The sequence below is a fragment of the Palaemon carinicauda genome, chromosome 8, assembly GCF_036898095.1.
Source record: "Palaemon carinicauda isolate YSFRI2023 chromosome 8, ASM3689809v2, whole genome shotgun sequence".
NCBI lineage: Eukaryota > Metazoa > Arthropoda > Malacostraca > Decapoda > Palaemonidae > Palaemon > Palaemon carinicauda.
Genome location: NC_090732.1, coordinates 166,564,215 through 166,585,044, shown reverse-complemented (window position 1 = coordinate 166,585,044; position 20,830 = coordinate 166,564,215). Strand labels below are relative to the sequence as shown.

Sequence of the window (20,830 nt, the reverse complement as noted above, 5' to 3'; positions counted from 1 at the left end):
TATGATTATGCTGTAGCTTATGCATATAGAGAATTTATAATTTACCTCAGTAATTTTTATGTGAAGCTTGATTTTGTTTTTATAGTTTCTTTCATTCATTTAAAAATTTATTCATTGCCTAATATTTTTATTGCTCAGACTTGCATACATTAGTCATTGCATGGGGTTCATGTACTTTGCCATTGGAGCTCAACTGCGGGGATGCCATATGAGAGCTATATTCGAAAATGTTATTTCTTGTAAATTTCAAACCATTTTCAGTATAATGTTTTAAAAGAAAAAATCCATTTTGTGGCACAATGTCTTTAAATATTCACCTCGGGAGAATTGTCTTTAATGTTTTGATTTATATTTTTTCCTTCCAGGTTCTCACATTTGGTTAATGTGGAATTCTTCTCTGATTTGTTGAATGTTCTTGGAGGCTTGATGGAAGAGGGGACTCTGAAGTTCCGTGAATCTCTTCATTGTATCCAGACGGTGTTTACTATCCTCTCCGATCAAGGAGAAGTGCTGACTCTTGATCCCCGACGATTTTATTCTTATTTGTATGCCAATATGTTTAAGCTTAGTGGAGGTATGTGCTACTCTTTTAAACTTTAGTTTTATGGTGATATGAGTTCTGTTTGAATTTATATTCAAGAGTTCCTTATTTTTATTTTATTTATGTATCTATTCATTTAGAGATCGTTCAGTCTTATTGATTACTGTGCATGAATTATGTTTTATTTGTACAGTATTTTTATTTATAGTAGTTCTTCGGGTTACAACAGAGGTCCGTTCCTGTGTGTTGTAACTTGTGAGTTTTGATGTAAGTCAGAACATAACTAGATGCAGTACAGGTACTCCCCCCCCCCTTAATAACGGGGTTAGGGGGTAACAACCCCGTCAGTAAGCAAATTTGTCATTAAACAATTTATCGTTATGTAGTCAACATCTTGAGCATCAAATTCCCTTGTTGCATAATGTCAACAGAATTGCTAGTAGACTAGACCTAAAAAATTGATTTAAAGCATATGATATGTGCTTATATGTTTCCTTGAAAATGTAATTAAATATGTGAAATAGATATTAGTATGTATACTGCATCTGTACTGCAGTAAATCCATTTTTGCAAGGCAGCCTGAAAATCTGAATTTTTTTCAATCATCTGACTGCTAGTTTGACATACAATATACAAACACCAAAGATAAAAAGATATATATTACTGTACTAAACAGCATTATTAAAATCGTATCTTATTTTCATTTATGCATTTTCTTATTGAATAAGATAACTGTGCATCCTTTTATTTCATTTATAAAGTTAGTCATTATGAGCTGTTCAAACACTATTGCTGATAAGATTATACACATCAAGGAACAAAGCAATAGTAACTACACAACAATAGCATTTTATTTTTTTTTATTAGTTGCAAAGATCTGGCAGTAATTTCAGCCTTTTGAAAGGGTTTTAAAAGTTATAGAGGCTGTCTAAGCAAAGATCTGGCAGTAATTTTAGCCTTTTGGAAGCGGTGTAAACACACACACACACACACACACTCTCTCTCTCTCTCTCTCTCTCTCTCTCTCTCTCTCTCTCTCTCTCTCTCTCTCTCTCTCTCTCTCTCTCTCTCTCTCTCTCTCTCTCTCTCTCTCCCTCTCTCTCTCTCTCTCTCTCTCTCTCTCTCTCTCTCTCTCTCTCTCTCTTCTGGATCCGTGAATGCCATTCATGTCCTTTCTCTCTTAGTTCTCATACTATACATACATATAGCATTAGAAACAAAATTTAAATGTGACAAATAATTGTCATATGAAATGAAATTTATACTCTGCATAAATCCATTTTTGAACATGGGTTAAGGTTTAAAACATGGCATTCAACCACTATCTTTAGCAGGCAATGTTATTGCATTTAAAAAAATCATAATTTTTTAAAAAGTTAATTGTGCTTCATTAAAGCATTTATGTACTTTTGTTTTCCATTTCTCAAGCTGCTGCCAGAAAGAATATACTCACATGTAATTAACAGAGTATTGTTAATATAATTTCTTAACTTATTCAAAACTACTGACAAGAAACATTGAATATTTACCTTAACATACTACGGCTTTCACGCAATGACTTTCAATCTTATGAATTATTATTGGCTGGCGTAGTTTAAAAGTTTAAGATACACGTGTGTGTGAGTTCTCTCTTTCTCAAGCACACACATACAAGTAATGTATAATACATACAAACAACATACTGTAGAATTGTTTGATGTATATATGTGCATCACATGTGCAGGTATTAACATTTGACTGCAACAAGAACTTTTGATTGAATCATAACTTGTTGTTTGGAGTGAGCCGTAGCCCAGTACCTCAGTCTAATGCATGAGTTTGTAATGAATGGCTGTTTCTTTCTTTCCCTCCCTCTCATATCTTAAAGACTGTTGCTGATATTAACTGTATTTCATATTACTAATGATATTGATGCCTATTCTGTGTATACTGTATAAGAATTTTTGAGCTCTAAAACTTTTATGGTAGTATACAGAGGTAATGAGGTACAGTATCCAATAAAATTCACAGTATCCAATAAAATTCAGGTACATTATGGGCAACTTTGCTCCTAGTGGTCCAGAGAGATTATTGACATCTAGAACTGAACTGTAAATCTAATGTTTATCTTTGAGATGAAAAATCAAAAGGAAACTCAAACTTGGTTTATGAAGCTCTTTAAGATTACATATGATACAGAATGTAGAAAATACAATCTGCAAAAGCATTGTCTGGTTGCTCTTCTCTATGCCATAGTGGCCATCTTAAGTTTGAATTGTTAACCGAGTAGTACCTGTACTGTATTTAAGCATCAAAGTCACTCACCTATGCTAATAGAGTTGCAAAGTCATAATCCAGGACATAAAAACATTATGACATAGAAGGATAACTAGGACTCAAAAAAAACATGTAGAAGACATAGATATAGTGATGAAATGAATGAAAAAAAAAAAATAACATAAGTCCTTTATGGGGACTGTGTTGTATCCATATAATATTAGAAGTCAAAGCTGTTGTAACCTGAAGACTTTCTGTATATACAAATCTGCCAATTTTTAATGCAAACTTTACATTTTATGAATACAATATATATAATTTCTTAAGCTTTGATTTGAAGTTTTGACCAAAATCTATGTTAGTTATTGGAAGAATTGCTGTGCCAAATAGCATTATTATACGATCCATTGACATGAATTATTGTATTACCATGAAACTTTATCTTAAAGATTTTGTTAATTTGAAAGTAATTGCTTAACTCTTTTGTAAGCCAGCCATTGGATGTATTTTACATCCAATATTTCTACCCCTTCCATTGCCATAGGACTTATTTTGTGTTCAATTATTACAATTTTGTTTTTCTTATAGTTTATGTACTGTATGTGGGAATTTTACAAAATATGTAAAGTAATGTAAATATAGAAAGTAAATTTATTTGGATATAAAATATGAAAGACTGTAAAGTTCTATCTTGTATAGGTTTTGTACTAAGATGAGTTAGGTAAAATGCACAAAAGAGCTTGGAGCCTAAATGCCAAATTATCTATTGAGGATCTGATGCCCCAAGTGTGTTACTAATCATATTGCAAAATCAGATGTCTGGTTAGAGTAAGTTATGAAGTGATGAGGGAAGTTACGGACAAGATAATGATGAAAAGGAGATGGAAATTGCTTAGTTGTGTCATTTTAGCCCTTCCATTTGGAATAATACATGATAGTGTCAGGTGGGCTTCTCTGAGTACCAGAGGAGTTCTAAGACTATGTAATGAAAGGTTTTGAGGTTGGGGGAGATTTGTGTAATTAAAGGCTCAGGAATGGGAGAATTGCTCAGTGATCGTTTGTTTAGCATGGTGTTTTACCACTATTATGATAACTGTGAAATGGCAGTATAGATACCCAATAAGGTTTAGTACATGATGTTTCTATCCTTTATCCATCGGGAATTTGCCCGGTAGACACTAACTGAACGTAGTCAGAGGAATTTCAGCCTTAACTCACGAGTCTCCCATAATCACACTGAGTGTGTGCTTTGCACGCTGATTCACTGGCCCTGGAGTAGGGGAGAATATATTTCTTTGGTAATTTTTGTCATATTGAATTCCCTGCTATAGCCTTTAACAGGAAAGTCTTTGGAGATCACAAATAACATTAACCTCAAAGAATCAACATTTAATGTAATCTTAAAGCTCACCTTATTTAAAAATATTTCAGGAGATAATCAAGATGATATAAAGTCGGTCCTCCAGTCGCTGATGCAGATGGTAGTAATTAGAGGACGGCGTGTAACTTTAGTACGAGTGATTGCTTTCATCAAACGTTTAGTAACGTTGAGTCTAAATCTGTTACACAATGGTGCTTTGGCCTCTCTAGCTACTGCTCGATATATATTTTTGGTATGTTTACAAGATTTTTTCAGATATTATAGTTCTGTGTCAAGTTTAATAATACTGTATTATTGTTACCACAATTTTGTTGCACTGTATATGAACCCCAGACATGTCACTATATGAACTTGATATATTTGTTTTTGCATAGTTTCTATAAATCATATTTATTTTGTCTAAATTTTCAAGGCACATCCAAGCAGTGAAGCTTTGCTTGAAATTGATGAAGAAGGATCTTGTGGTGTATATCTTCCTGAAGTTGAGGAGCCTGAGCACTGTAATGCATCTTCTGCCTCTTTATGGGAACTACATCTGCTTACTGTGAGTCTTTTGTGTTTTTGCTGCTCTGAAGTTAAATAGTATAAGATCTTTAATAATTTTGTAGATATAGAAATATATTGAATATTCTCATTGATTTCTCATGACATGTATAGTCCATTTGTGAACTAGGTATTTGATTTTTGGTTCCTCATTCCTGTTTTTGATCAACAGAGTTTTTGTACTTACAGTGAAGAGGTTATTTTTCAGAATTTAATAAATCGAGGAATATTAAAAGTTTTAAATTTTTTCATTACAAACTCATAGATTTTAACATAGCTTATTAATGTAGCTACATGAATTCCAGACACTCTCAATTAGAAAGAAAGTACTTCTGCCTCTGTTAGATTAGTAAATGATTATCATTTCTTTGAACCTGAAATGTTCATATTGCTTCTCTCTCAAAGCTTGCTTATATCAGTGTTTTATCTCAAAAACTCATCATCATCATCTCCTCCTATGCCTATTGACACAAAGGGCCTGGGTTAGATTCCACCAGTCGACTCTATTTTGAGCTTTTAATTCAATACTTCTCCATTCATCATCTCCCACTTTGCGCTTCATAGAACTCAGCCATGAAGGCCTGGATCTTCCAACTCTTCTAGTGCCTTTGGGAGCTCAGCTGAACATTTGGTGAACTAATTGCTCTTGGGGAGTGCGAAGAGCATGCCCAAACCATCTCCATCTACATTAAGCATCTTGTCTAAAGTAACAGATAGAAGTAAGTCTGGAATTAATGCAGAATGATGGACTCTTTACCTCCATTCTCGCTGTGCCTTTCTTGGGGACGAAGCTATCGAAACGTTACTTGGTGGTTTCGACTTGATGCAGGTAAATAACACTTCTGAGCTTCATTCTTCAGAACCTAGAGATATTCTCCTTAGATGAGTGGCAGGATGGTGGAATATACTGTATACCATCCCGTTGATCATCATACAGCAGATGTTTTATTTTGGACTGCTATCCCCTTTCGAGGGAAGGGATCCCTTCGTTGACCACATAGCAATCTTCTTGGATAGGCCAGGCCCTATTAGCCTAGTTGTCCCAAGGATAGACAGATATGAGGTTACTGGAGTCATTTCCTATGTTATGGGACTAGGTAGATTGACATTTCCAGGGAGGAAAAAGAACAAGCCAGTTTGGTTCCAGGGGGGACTTCCTACTCACCAAGCAGTGAGTCTCCCTACCCAAAGGACGATGGTTTGTATTTCGCGTAGGAACAAATACAAATTTTTAAAAGTAATTTGTATTTTTCTGAGCTATACAAACCTGAGTCCTTTAGATTAAACTTCTATCCTTCTCAGTCCTGAGCCAAAATGGCGTAGGTGAAGACATTTTGCCAGTAAGGGGCTTAACTACTTATTATAATGATTTAAAGGCCATCCGTCTCTCCCTGAAAACATATTCCCTACCTGTGTTTGTATAGCTAGGAAAAATATAAATTACTTTTAAAAATTTTTATATTTTAAAGGATTAATTTTTTAGGCTAGGAAAAATACAAAGTACCGTACTTTTAAGATTTGTGATATTTTAAGAAATTAATGTTTGTATAAGTAGGAAAAATACAAATTACTTTAAAAAAAAAAACATTATTGTGCCTTTCTTTTGAAATGTACAGTTGATGCTGTTATTTAAGGAAAGGAGAATCCTTTATTACAGCTATTTCTACTAATATAGGCAAACATGGTAACAGTTAATCTTGGCTGCTGTTCTTAATTCACCCTCAAAACTTCAGAATATATCTACATTGCTGATGATTTTTTTTTAAATCCAATTGTTCCTTGTATAAGCCAGGCATCCTAATAATTGATTCATAGGTACCTGTTACCAATAGTGCATCTTTCATCAATGATTTGTAGATTTCCTTGTGTAATAGTGTTTTGTATGGTGCAAAATTCCAAATATTGAATAAATCTATGATTATTTGGACTAGATTTTAGCAATGCTAGAAATAATGTTATCACAAGTACAGTACTGTATATCAAAAGCATAATATTGTATACCTGTTCATTCTTGAAAGCTGTAAAGCAGTGGAACCTACAAACTTCAAAATTTATTTGAAAATTTGTTTATTAGATCCTGAATTCAGTAAGTTAAATATTAAACTGAAACATTGCAGAATCAGACTACACACTTTTCAGCTTGATGCCAGAGGGCTATTGAATAAGAGAACTTGAACTTCATTAGTAGGACTTACCATTCCTTTTGGCTAAACTTTATACAAAGCGCATAAATTTTTTTTTCCAGGATGTATTGTAAATACTCTATAACTTGAAAATTGATATTCCAACAATGATCTTTTAAAAACCCCATTATTCGCCAGTTCTTACTTTGTTAGGTCATGTGCCATAACTGTATCATTCTCATCAAAAGACAAATTAATGATAGTGAGATTTTTTACCCAGGTAAACATCCAATTTATCCTCACAATATTATTAGAAGTACAGTGATGCCTCAGCATACGAAAGTAATCCGTTCAGGATACGGTTTCGTATGCTGATTTTTTCGTATCCTGAGTCGCGTTTTACATATAAATAGCCTAATCCGTTCCAAGCCTTACGAAAAGACACCTTTTCTTTCATAAACACGCTAAACTGTAGTAATAAACATGCAATGCAGCCATTTCTATCATTCAGTAATTAACCCAACCGTTAAAAACAGCCTAATCCATTCCAGAAACCACCATGAGATTATTCAATAATGTAGTTATAGCCTAGTTATCTCCTCCAAGCCCTAAGAAAACAGTCCGTTTTCTTTACTACTGTATAAAAGTTACGGTACTGTATGTAATGCATTTGGATCAGTGAAGGTGTATTGTTACCTGTACACCTAAATTAAGGGTTGATACCCTGAAAAAAAAGGTACTGTACTCTCGGGGACGATTTGGGATCTCGTAAGCTTTTCGTATCCTGAAAATTTTTTCGTATCCTGGGGCATCAAAATCTTTGTATCGCTTTTCGTATCCTGAATTTTTCGTAAGCAGAAACTTTCGTATCCAGAGGTATCACTGTATACTGATAACTGAAGTTTCATTACTATTATATAAGTCTGTTGGTTTTTTGAATGAGTAATAACCAAACTATTTTTACAGCATCATTACCACGGCAATGTCAGACAGTTTGCCAATCATATCATTGCTGGATCACCTTTGCAAGGAGATGGGAAACTCCCACCAAATCTAGGCAAAAGGTAAGTTTATTGTTTTATTTTTATTTATATTTATTTGAAGAATTTGACTTTATGGTTTTAAATGTCAAAGTTTTTAATCTACTGTGAGTTCTTGAAATTGGATTTTTTTTCTAGTAATCTGTACAAATCATACTACAATTCATGTGCTTTATATATTGCCAGAAAAAGAAACCTGTCTCAAATTGAGAAAAATTTATGATAATTGAAACTAATAGTCCAGGTAATGTTAGGTGATACAATTTAGTGTTTATTTTTATATTGTTAAACTCTATTGGGATTTCATATAAAACAGACTTATTATAGTTTCCGTAGTGTTCGTATTTCATACATATTTGTCATTTGTACCAGCACAAATACAAACCCTCATCCTTTACATAGGAGATTCATCCTTAGATGGGAGCAAATCCCTATTCCAACTTGCTGGTTACTTATCCCGGGCTACCAGAACTCGGACCCTCGTAAGTGGTGCAGAGTCAAGGTTTTTTACACCCTGTGCACTGGTAGTTTAGCATTATCAGCTGAGCCATGGGCTGTGCAATAAAGGATGCAGAGCAGAAAATCTCGTGTAGTAACATTAAGGTATATACATGTCTGTGAGTTTACCTGGTTACAACATACTCCCCCTCATAAGGAGTGTGTACTTCTATATTATTGAATAGAAAAGCTAAAGTCTAAGTGTGGCTTACTTGCAACCAAATCGATTCCAGCATAAAAGGAAAGCGTCAGTCAATCTTTCATCCCAGTCTAACATGTAACATCCATCCTCGATCCGATGCTAATGATACTCTGAGAGGAGCCGAGGCAGCTATATCACCAGCTGTGTAGCCACTGCAGGTCCCAGTGAAAAGATGTTTGTGGGTCAATTCCAGTAGGTAATGTAAATGTGATCAGTCATTTCCAGACGCCTGCTTGGAGTACCTGCGCACAAAGATTCTTATAGAATGCCAGAGTCGTGCTGACTTCTTTTGACATAATGATCTCTAACCTGGGCTCTCCCTAGAGTGGAAGACGAGGCTTTGGCAAATTATTATGGTTAATAACTTCATTTAGACAAACCCGTCTGGTCAGCTCACCGCGGCTGGCGGACATCCCACTAATGCGGTCGAAATAACAAGAAAAAATACTAACCCTAGTTGCGTGGAATATCCGCACCCTCCAAGACGTGACGAACACCAACCGCCCGGAACGACGTACAGCCCTTGTCTGCAAGGAGCTAGCCCGCTTCAATGTTGATGTGGCGGCTCTTAGCGAGACCAGACTACCCGAAGAGGGCAACATCAGGGAAGCTGGAACAGGCTACACCACCTTCTGGAAAGGCAAGGCCCTAGAGGAGCCTCGCATCCATGGTGTCGGCTTTGCCATCCGTTCCCAGCTAGTGCAGCAGCACAACCTCGCTCCCAAGGCCATCAGTGAGCGCCTGATGACTGTCCGCATCCCCATCACGCGGGACAGACATCTCACCCTGATCTCTGTCTACGCCCCGACTATGACCTCAACCGATGATAACAAAGCGGCCTTCTACACCCAGCTCGACCGCACCATCCAGGCAGTGCCCGCCAATGACAAGCTCGCTGTGCTTGGCGACTTTAATGCCCGAGTAGGCAAAGACCATCGCCTGTGGGAGGGAATCATCGGCCGCCATGGCATTGGAAATTGCAACGCCAATGGCCAACTCCTACTGGGTCTGTGTGCAGAACACCAACTTGTGGTAACCAACACCATCTTCCAGTTACCAAAGCGACAAAAGACCACATGGAGACACCCACGGTCTAAACACTGGCACACCCTGGACTACGTCCTGACCAGAGCCAGAGACCGAGGAGACGTCCGCATCACCCGATCCATGCCCGGAGCGGACGACTGCTGGACGGACCACAGACTCCTCATCTCCCGACTCTCCGTGACGACCCTACGACCACCCAGAAGGGCACCTGACAGCGTACCACACCAACGCTTTGATTGTAGTAAGCTCCGCAACCCACAGGTGGCACAGAACTACAAGGAGGCCTGCGAACAATACCTCGCAGACCCTGTGGGTCAGGCCACTGTCGAGCACCACTGGACCACCCTCAGAAACGCCATGGCCCGTGCCGCGGAGGAAACACTAGGCTTCACCACCAAGAAACGGCAGGATTGGTTTGATGAGAATGATGCTACCATCTCTCTTCTCATTGAAACCAAACGACAAGCACGCCTGACTTTGGAAAACCAACCAACAGCAGCTAACAAATGTGCTCACAAGGTGGCTGAAGCTGGTTGCCAAAGAGGTATCCGTGAAGCCCAGAACACCTGGTGGCAAAGAAAAGCTGCAGAAATACAGAGTTTCGCTGACCAACGTGACCTGCGCAGCTTCTATGCAGCAACAAAAGAAATATTCGGTCCCACACGGTCATCAGTGGGCAGCCTGAAGGACGCGGATGGGGCCACGACCATCACCGACAGCGAGGGCATCCTGGCCAGGTGGAGGTCTCACTTTGAGAACCTCCTCAATGACCAAGCAAACACCCCAGACGATCTCCTGCTAATGACCCCGCAGCATCCCGTCCGTCACTGGATGGCACTACCACCCTCCATCCATGACTTCAACAAGGCCCTGCAGCGCATGAAGCCCGGCAAAGCCCCAGGGCCAGACAACATCCCGTTGGAGCTCCTCACTCACGGTGGCCCCGGCTTGAGGAACCGTTTGATGCTCCTTATACTGAAAATATGGGAGACCAAGACCCCCCCCCAGTGACTTCCGTGATGCAAACATCACTACCATCTTCAAGAAGGGAGACAGGGAGAACTGTAACAACTACCGGGGAATATCACTACTAAGCATCGCGAGTAAGATTTTCGCTCGGATTCTCCTTGACCGCCTCCTTATTCTCGCAGAAGACGTCCTGCCAGAGTCCCAGTGCGGCTTTCGACCTTCCCGCGGGACCATAGACATGATCTTCTGTGCGCGACAACTACAAGAGAAGAGCCTCGAACAACAACAGCCCATAATGTTCATCTTCTGGGATTTGAAAAAGGCCTTCGACAAAGTACCTAGACCTGCCATGTGGGCTGTCCTCAAAAGATATGGCTGCCCACCCGATTTTGTCAAGCTGGTGCGTGCCCTCCATGACGGAATGGTTGGGAGAGTCTGCCACCAGAACTCTCTTTCAGACCCATTCCCCATCAACGGCGGCCTGAAGCAGGGCTGTGTTCTGGCCCCGACGTGTTTCTCGCTATACACCGCAGCAATGCTCAACGAGATTCCCCCAGACACACCCTCAGTCGACCTACGTTTCCGCATGGATGGAGGCGCTTTCAACCTCGCTAGACTCCGCGCCAGAACCAAGACCACCTTGTGTGCAGTGCGAGAACTGCAGTATGCTGACGACAATGCCACCCCAGGTCAGACGGCAGAGGACCTGCAGTCGTTAGCTGATGCATACAACTCTGCCTACGAACATTTTGGGATGCAAGTCAACTCAGACAAAACCAAGACCCTCGTCCAACATCCACCAGGACTGATGCTCCCCAACTTCAATACCACAGTGAATGACCAACCGTTAGAACAGGTGGACCAGTTCTCCTACCTAGGGAGCATCCTAACATCAGCTCCCACAAGCAAAAAGGACGTGGAGAACAGGATCAGGGCAGCCCACTCCGCCTTTGGCCGACTCAACCGCCGCGTATTTAACAACCACGCACTGACAATGACCACCAAAATAATGGTGTTCAGGGCAGTAGTCCTCTCCACGCTCCTGTATGCATGTGAAACATGGACGCTATATAGTAACGATCTTAAAAACCTAGAACGCTTCCAACAAATGAAACTGAGGCAGATCTTGAAAATCCCCTGGGAGAGCCACACCACCAACATTGAAGTCTTAGAACGTGCCTCGCTGTCCAGCGTGGAGGCCACCATCATCCACCACCGCCTCCGCTGGATAGGACACGTGCATAGGATGGATCCTTCTAGGCTCCCAAAGAAAATATTCTACGGAGAACTGACCCAGGGCACCAGACCACGAGGAGCCCCGAAAATGCGCTATTAAGATCAACTAAAGCGCACCCTGGCTCTAACTGACATCGATCCTTCCTCATGGGAAGAAACAGCAAGGGACAGGAAAACCTGGAGGAGTACAGTACACCATGGCACCGTGGACTTCGAGGAGAGGAGGAGACAAAATGAGGAGGAGAAGAAGGAGAGAGCGATTAGAACAGCCCCGCCCACCACCTACCCTCCCTTGTGAACACTGTCCGCGACTCTTCCACCACAGACTAGGACTTAACAGCCACATCAGGCATAAGCACCCACCCCACAGATAGGAGGCTGATGGCTAACGACAGAACCCAATACTCGGACACGAGTGGGCGCCGACGACGAGACATGAAGAGACTATTTTTAGTCACCTTCTTAAATATGAATGTGGTCTACTTAAACTGGTAACTTACTAGATAATTGGAACTTTTATGTCTCCAGGGTAATGTACACACATTGAGAGGTGATTTTATGCTATAATTTGGGACTAAGTTGAGTTTTGAAGGAATAGCACATCTATATTTCATGTCTCAAAGTTTTTTTGTTTTTTTTTTATGAAAACAATGTTTTTTTTATGGCTAAAACATCCCTTTCTTATATTTACATTAGCGCATCTGGTCCCTTACGCAACCGTTTTCTAACGTGTATATAAATCTTAAATTTTTTTTCGAGAATTTGAGGTAAAGATATCTATAGTATTCTCCCTTAAACTTCAAATATGCCCTTTTCTTTGATCAGGGTTGAGAAAGAATGTAATTTCCTTCTCTCGATCGTGTCGTGATAAAAACTTTTGATGTGTTTCTCTAAGTTATATTCATTGTATTTCTTTGTCTGCGATAATAAATATGCCCAAACCATAAAATTTGCCAAGAAACTTTGCGGACAAAAATATATTATGCTTACACTATCTTGTGTGGGCATTTGGTACATACAGCATATATATTTCTAGATTTGGGGGAAGGAGCTCACCACTGATTATTAAATAACCCTGAGATATGATGATTTTGATCTTATGATCAACAGTGTTGATGGAAATCACCACTTAAATCCAATACTTAGGCATACTAAAGTATATTCGAAAGATCACTAAAAAACGAAAAAATTAAGCCCTTATTTCTTTGTCTGCTCATTTATATAATTCCAATTTTTACCTTATAGTTATGCTGAAAGATGTTTTTAGTGTTAGAGATGATAACTAAGTAAGCCTGGAAAGTAAAATTTGCCCAGAAAGTCCACAGAGAAGAATATAAGTTAGCAGCATCTTAAAAGTTCAGACATTTAGTATATGTAGCATATATATTTCTGGATTCTATGGTTGGCGTTCACCACCGCCTAGTATATATACCTAACCCTGAAATATGGTGATTATTATTATTATTACTTGCTAAGCTACAACCCTAGTTGAAAAAGCAGGATGCTATAAGACCAGGGACCCCAACAGGGAAAATAGCTCAGTGAGGAAAGGAAACAAGGAAAAAATATTTTAAGAACAGTAACAACATTAAAATAAATATTTCCTATAAAAATTATAAGAACTTTAACGAAATAAGTGGAAGAGAAATTAGATAGTGTGCCGAGTATACCCTCAAGCAAGGGAACTCTAACCCAAGGCAGTGGAAGACCATGGTACAGAGGCTGTGGCACTACTCAAAACTAGAGAACATTAATTTAATTTTGGAGTGTCTTTCTCTTAGAAGAGCTGGTTACCATAGCTAAAGAGTCTCTTCTACCCTTACCAAGAGGAAAGTAGCCATTGAACAATTATAATGCAGTAGTTAACCCGTTGGGTGAAGAAGAATTGTTTGGAAATTTCAGTGTTGTCAGATGTATGAGGAAAGAGGAGAATCTGTAAAGAATAGGCCAGGCTATTCAGTGTATGCGTAGGCAAAGGGAAAGTGAATCGTAACGAGAGAGAAGGATCCAATGTAGTACTGTCTAGCCAGTCAAAGGACCGCATAACTCTCTAGCTGTAGTATATCAACTAGTGGCTGGTGCCCTGGCCAACCTACTACCAGTTGTGTGGTATGATTACTCCTAAAAGCCCAAACTAACCCCTAATAAAGTTAATCAGACGATTTAAAGATAAACTTTTTACTGCCGATTTCTCAAAACAGGAAATTTTCAGAAAAATATTGAAACTACTTTTTGTCTGTTTACCAATATTTGTCATTCATATATGAAAAGATAGGAAATTTTCTGCTTCAGAAATTTTTGGAAGGGTTTTGGAAAATTATAAAAACTAATATATGAAAAAGGGAAATCTTTACTATTATTGCCAATATGTTTGCAAAAACATACACACAAAAATAAGATCAGAGAAGAAAAATCTATTCTATAAGATTTTTGCTTAGAAAATGATCTTTTAAGTGATTTTTTAAATGATGAAAATCGGTTGAGAAAGAAAAGTAAATTATGTTTGAAATGACCTCAAAATAAGTTTTAACGGCCAGAGTTGCGTCCCTTAAATATAAAGGTTATATGTGTGTGGACATTTGTTCCTTTATAATAATAGAACTTTTCATTGTCTTTCAGGCGAGTTGAGGACCTGTACGATGACTTTGATCCAGCAACCATGCGTTTTAACCCTGCAGTTCCAAGTCCACCCCAGTTTTCTGAAGGGAAACATAATCCAAAGAGACAGAAGTTTGACCAATATAGTACAGCGTTCATGACTCAGGAAGTACAAAGTATCTTGAAAAAGGATGAAGATCCCTTTGATGTTTCCATTAATGAGCCAAAGGCAGAAAACCAAAACCTTAATATGAAGAAAAATAATCGGGGTGTGAATTACTTTAGTGGTCTTTTACCAAATATGAACCTAAGTAAGATCAAAACTGATTTACCTGAATGTGAAGATGAAGATGTCACTGACAGCCTTGTCAACGTAGTTACAAAAATATAAGTATTTCATAGTGCAAATTCTTTTAATTTTATGTATTTTAGTACATATGAAAGCAGTGTTTAGAATACTTATAATTTCACTTTGCAATAAATATATTGTATATTTATAGTTTATATTATTCAATTTTTCTGTCATCATTTGTATGAAGGTATTTCTAATGCTTATACAGGCATTCACTTCTTCCCAGCTGGTTCCCATTTTTATATGGGGTTGCCGTTGCGGATGAGCCGTTTCCATCTTTTTCTATTCTGCGCTTCTGCCTCATCAATCCCCTTCTCCTGTAAGTCTCCTCTCACACAGTCCCTCCATCTCTTTCTTGGTCTCCCTCTTCTTCTTCTTCCTTGAACCTCCATCTCCATAGTATGTCTCCCAATGTGGTCCTCATCTCTCCTCATCAGGTGTCCATACCATCTCAGCCTCCCTTCCTGCACTTTCTTTGATATTTCCACCACCTTTGTCGACCCCATTATACAGGCTTACACTAGATCTCTGTAAATCCAGTGCTCTTCTATCCTATAGACTTCTGATTTTACTTGTGCACTAATGCCTGGAACGGTTTGATATTGGACTTATGAATTTGAGCTGTAAGGTCCTGCACTTAGTTCTGAGAGACCATTCAGCACTGGAATGAAAAAAAAGTAAATGAATAGGTAGGCTAACCAGATAGGAAATGGGTTGCCTACGGGATCCAACGTGCTTTCGTAAATATATAAAAAATGGATTTTCTAGCCATAAAACTATTTTAATTTAAAAATCTATGTGAAACTTGAATTAAAGATGATCTCTTTACCAAAAATATAATAATCAGAATTTAGAAAATTCCAACACAAAATTCATCATTCACACATTTTTCCCATACTAGCTTTATAGATTGGTAAAAAAAATATTGTATCAAAAGTCCAGCTGAGTTTGTTTATTTTGAAAAGAAATTGGATGGACCTATTATTATCATCATCAGAAAAGACAGTGAAAAATATGATGCCAATTATGTAGTGATATTAACCATTTAAACAAAAGGAGTCTCTTTGGCACTTGGATCCCTACACAAGCATAGAAAATTTCTCCAGTATCAAAGAGGTGTAGGGTTTAGCATGTATTGAAGCACGGCATCCAGCACCCCTAAACTTCAGCTACAGACTCCCTCTCGGCCAGTCAGTGCTTGAGTGTTTCTGACTGCATTCATTCCTTAATTATTCTATCCGTCTGTATTCCCTGTGTCGATCCAGCATGGTTGTCATCCCCTATCTCCAGTTCGAAGAATCCTCACCAACTCAAGCAAATGTCTACAACCCATTTTTCTATGGTCTGCTAACGCAAGAGTCTGTACCCCACAGAAGTTAGGAGCAATCTTGATCGACCAAACAAAAGGGGGTTAAAGGGTGGTAACAATAGAGGATTTGAGAGTCAAACACTATTTTTATCTTTATTTCAGAAACATTTGTATTCACAGGCTTTACAATTTCTAAACATTAGCAATGTTTACCATGTAGGAAAGAAAGGAAAATCTTTTGATAAATCTTTGATTTTTTAGATGTCAACTTTAAAAGCTATTTTTCAAGGAGTACATCAACAATGTAATTTTTACTCCCAAATAAGATTCCATGCAAGGATAAATTTGCCAAGGTTAATGGACGAAAGTAAACTCTTGATGTGACAAGTTTTAGTAAACACCTGAAAATTTGTACTAATTTCTGCGATAAATATCAGAGAAAAAGTGATTAATGGGTCTTCTTTGAAATAAGGCAGCTTTCTTTCATCATACAATGAAGAGACAATTTCTACTTCAATAAAAACTATTCTACTTGGCATTTGGCAATCCTTCCCTTCTGTAGTCGATCAGTGCCTCCCCAGCCAAAACTAAGAAGGCTAAGAAGTGACCAATGAGGAGGATGAAGAAGGATCCCTGAAGATGGATGATTGACAGAGACTTTGTAGCAGATGCAGTCAACAGGATCTGAAAGAGAAATGTTAACTGTTAAGGGATATAAAAAGTTATTATTATGTTATTTATATTGCATAATTAAGGGATACAAGAAAGGATCCTTCAGATTTCTGACTAGTGAGATATGAATAGGAAGCTTAAATGGCTTGATTTTTCACTTATTTAGTAGAGTTATGAGGGGACAGCAGGTCAGATGATATATCAAAATTTGTAAAACAAAAAATCTTATATGGACAACAGGTGTATCTAACAAATAGTGTACAACATCAGCAAATTATTTGATAAGTTTCATTGCTACAGATGTTACCTAAAAAGGAGTACATTATTTGAGAAGTAAAAGAAATTGCCGCAATAAAAACATGAATTCTTTTGGGGTGAAGAATGGTAATTTTTACGGATAAATAAGATGTCTATAAAATGGAATGTGTTAGGAAAAAAGTGGGCAGTCATTCAAATACTTAGTCTTTGAGTGGGACTGGGATGAAAAGAACACATCGGATGTGCAAGACAGTGCATTGTTGGCATTTCTTAAGGGTCTTTTCAGCGTTCCTGCGGCCCCTAGATGCACTTGATCTATAATGTATTCTTTCACTTTACGTGCTTTCCTGCTTCCTAGACATGCATAAAATAACTAGAAGTTACCATCAAAGGGATGCATGAACTTGTATTTTATAGTCTATTCAAATTCACATTTTTGATATTTGTTCAGGAACAAATGCCGGACAAATCAAGTTGTAATTGGTAGCACCATTGTCTAGAGATGAATATTGTCTTTACACCCAGCAACTCGTTATAAAATCAAACCAAGTTTTTTTAAACTAAAATGAAATAGGCACATTACAAAATTTCGAAGTTGCATGACTATTCCAAGAATGAATTTTGTAATCTTTACAAGTCATCTTATATCAGGTGCATTACCTTTAAGTTTTGGTTGACTCTAGTGAGTAATCTACTTCATAAACTTGTCTTCTGAATTATAAGCTTATGAAATCTATTAAATTAATAATATTTTGTCTGCTTTCTTACAGGCCTTTTCAATCCATTATTTGTCATACTTGAAGCTTGAAAAATATACATTAGATTTTTAGAATCTTGTCATTCTTATAGGAAGTGATGCATTGGGCTTTCCAGACCATCACCTTTCAAATAGAAAGTAAGTGTTTAGGAAAACTAAGGAAAAGAAAAAAGAATAAAGTTTCTATGAACTCTATACTGCTGTATTTGGAACAAGGAACAAATTTCAAGTCTGCATGTCACTTTCCCCCCTATTCTTGAGGGGTTTTGGTGGCCGATATGGTAACGTCCTTGACTGGTGAACGTCAGACGGGGGTTTGAGTCCGGGTCAAACTCGTTAGTTCCTTTGGTCACTGCTACCTTACCATCCTTGTGAGCTAAGGATAGGGGGTTTGGGGGAGCCTATAGGTATATCTGCTGAGTCATCAGCAGCCATTGCCTGACCTTCCTTGGTACTAGCTTGGGTGCGGATCATATGGATATATGATCAGTCTCTAGGGGATTGTCCTGCTCAATAGGGCAATGTCACTGTCCCTGGCCTCTGCCATTCATGAGCGGCCTTTAAACCTTTGAATAAGCAAGTAAACCTGATGAGAGAAATAGAATGAAACTCAAAATATGGACTAACCCAGAGGAAATGAATTCATCATATAAAAATGGGAATGTTTAATCAGGATGTTTTTATCTACATGTACAATGATTCTAATCAATATTGTATATCACTTTCTCAACGAGTACACTTTCATTGCATAAAAAGGCAAAATTAAAATTTGTTGTTATGTATTATATATGATTTTATTTTCTATGTAACTCTGTTAAGTCTCTTGTCAGGCTAGGAGGAACGTAGAGAGGAGAGGTCCCCTTTTCTGTTTCATTTGTTTGATGTTGGCTACCCCCCCAAAATTGGGGGAAGTGTCTTGGTATATGTATGTATGATGTATCTTATAAAGTTATTTAGTGAATGATCAGTTAAGTTGAGGCTAGCAGGAAAAGGTGTCTTGAGATTATAGCAAGAATAGAAATCTAAGATGTAAAGTTTCAGGAAATGTGCTAGGATAATCATCCTTAAAAAGGAATAAAATTAATATATGAGGTGTCGAGGAATAACAGCATAACTCTACTTACATCTTTGGTTCCACCCATGGACTCCTCCATGGCTTCCTTCATCCATTTTTGTATGAGACCACTTTCGAAAAGTCTCTGCATCCCAATATCAAACTTGTATTTCCATGGAGCGTCCTTCCGAATGGGGAAGCATAGGTACGTTGGGTAAAGTTGTTCTTTGAGAGAGTACACTCGATTATTATGTCCCAGCCTACTGTACAAAATATTTATATACGAATAGGTCTCTAGGTGGCTGTGGGTGCCTTTGAGGACCAGCTCAACGCAGCCCTCTTGCCCAATGTTCGGCAGGTTCTCGTTTATAGGGGAAAGATCAAGTTTCTTCCCAAGAGCTGATAAAGTTGGATGAGATGAAGTGGCCAAAGCTTCAATCACGAATTCACCATAGTTCAACATACATAATCTGCAATAAGTATTTACCGTTTTACACCATCCGTTTGTGTAAACTTTATTTTTGATTAAGAGTGAATTTGATTAAATTTACCTAAATTTTGATCATAAAGGGTTTGATTTATACACATACTTTCCTAGAAGAGAAATTACCTATGTTTGTTTCCAGACAGAATGACCTAGATTTAAAAGCATTTGATTAAAATCTATGTTGACCTAAACAGGAAAGTATGTAACTAGTACTCCGTGACTATGGTGCTTTGTGATCAAGTTGTCAAAAAACATGGTGCTAACCACGTCTTCCATATTTCTTACTGAAAACTAGAAAATCAATACCTTCTGTGGCCTACCCCTCTAAGGGTTATAGGGCTATGGTAAATATACATACAGGTTATTACTTTTTACATATGGGCTATTGTGTATGTCCTATGATAATATCCAATCTGCACTTGGGCTCTTTTGCATCTAAACATCACATATTCCTGTGAGTTTTACTCATTTATATACCCCTATATGTCTCTTAGAATATCTGAAACCTTTGCTCACCTTCAATAGAAATATGCAAATACTGAGCCAACAAGGAACCAGTAGTGGCTCAATTTTTTTACTTGAATTCTTTCTTACCGGTGATGATTCAGGTGATTTAACATTATGTTGAACTCGTTTGAAATAGCTTTTCCTATTTGCGAGTATAAACTGTGTCAAGTGATTCACTATGACACAACAAATGTCAATAAATAATCATAGGTCATAGCAAGACTTTATATGTAATAGTAAAGAGAAAGAAACCCATGATAAATGCAATAAAATTAGGTCAATAAACTATGCTAAAGTCCAATGGATGTGATGACCCTGTTGGTGATTCGCATTCTTTGGGCCTAAGTTCATGCCCTGTTCACTCACTGGTTGATTTCCCGGTTAAGATCTTGTCTTGCTTTCCTTGTAATGTAGGGAATGCGGTATTAGGAATCCCTACTCCTACCTACTGACTTGTCATAAGTCATTACCTGAACCTTCATGATTCTATCTTGAGTGGAGAAAGGGCTTAGGCAAAGATCGTAAATTAGCATTTTCTAAGGCATTGTGTGACTGCAAAGACCTTGCCCCTTGTGTTTACTTTACATTAAGGGGTGCTTTCCTGATCTTATTACATGGGAACCGTATGCACTACAGTATCTACGAAATCACTTTATTCTATACCCTCTTAGGTATTGAAGCACCTAAGAGAACAAGAAACTCTTCAGTTTCTTCATGAAAGCCTCAATATCTTCAGTCTTTCAGATGTCCAGTGGGAGCTTGTTTTATAGTCTTGGCGCCTACCATTAACCTTTAGACTAATTTGTTAAAATCCTATATTCTGGAAACGCTAACCACCAGATAGTCGAGTCGTGTTGAAGGGTTATCAAAAAACAAATAGATGAATAAGTTAGATAATGAAATAAACTATAGATAAAAGTACAAGATCTCTACCGATTACTTTGCATGATTTTTGTGTCAGCATTGCCTCGCAATGCATTGTGTCAGCAATTAAGGGTTT

The 20,830-nt window shown here is 38.0% G+C and overlaps 2 protein-coding genes across 3 annotated transcripts in view; one reads left to right on the top strand and one right to left on the bottom strand.

The window, feature by feature from the left end:
• The window catches only part of Noc3 (Nucleolar complex protein 3), a 117,766-nt gene extending 102,835 nt beyond the window's left edge, over window positions 1-14,931 (top strand). For both annotated transcript variants that reach the window (XM_068379311.1, XM_068379312.1), the window contains exons 11-15: window positions 366-574; window positions 4,229-4,410; window positions 4,591-4,722; window positions 7,811-7,908; window positions 14,456-14,931. In XM_068379311.1, coding sequence (XP_068235412.1) covers window positions 366-574; window positions 4,229-4,410; window positions 4,591-4,722; window positions 7,811-7,908; window positions 14,456-14,825 — 991 coding nt within the window. In that variant the 3' untranslated portion in view covers window positions 14,826-14,931. The remainder of the gene's footprint in view (window positions 1-365; window positions 575-4,228; window positions 4,411-4,590; window positions 4,723-7,810; window positions 7,909-14,455) is intronic.
• Window positions 14,932-15,894: 963 nt separating this feature from the next.
• Window positions 15,895-20,830, bottom strand: part of LOC137645072 (ionotropic receptor 21a-like) — an 11,229-nt gene continuing 6,293 nt past the window's right edge. The window contains exons 6-7 of the mRNA XM_068377923.1: window positions 18,907-19,306; window positions 15,895-16,779 (exon numbers count right to left, since the gene is read on the bottom strand). Of these exons, the coding sequence (XP_068234024.1) occupies window positions 16,624-16,779; window positions 18,907-19,306 (556 nt within the window). The 3' untranslated portion in view covers window positions 15,895-16,623. The remainder of the gene's footprint in view (window positions 16,780-18,906; window positions 19,307-20,830) is intronic.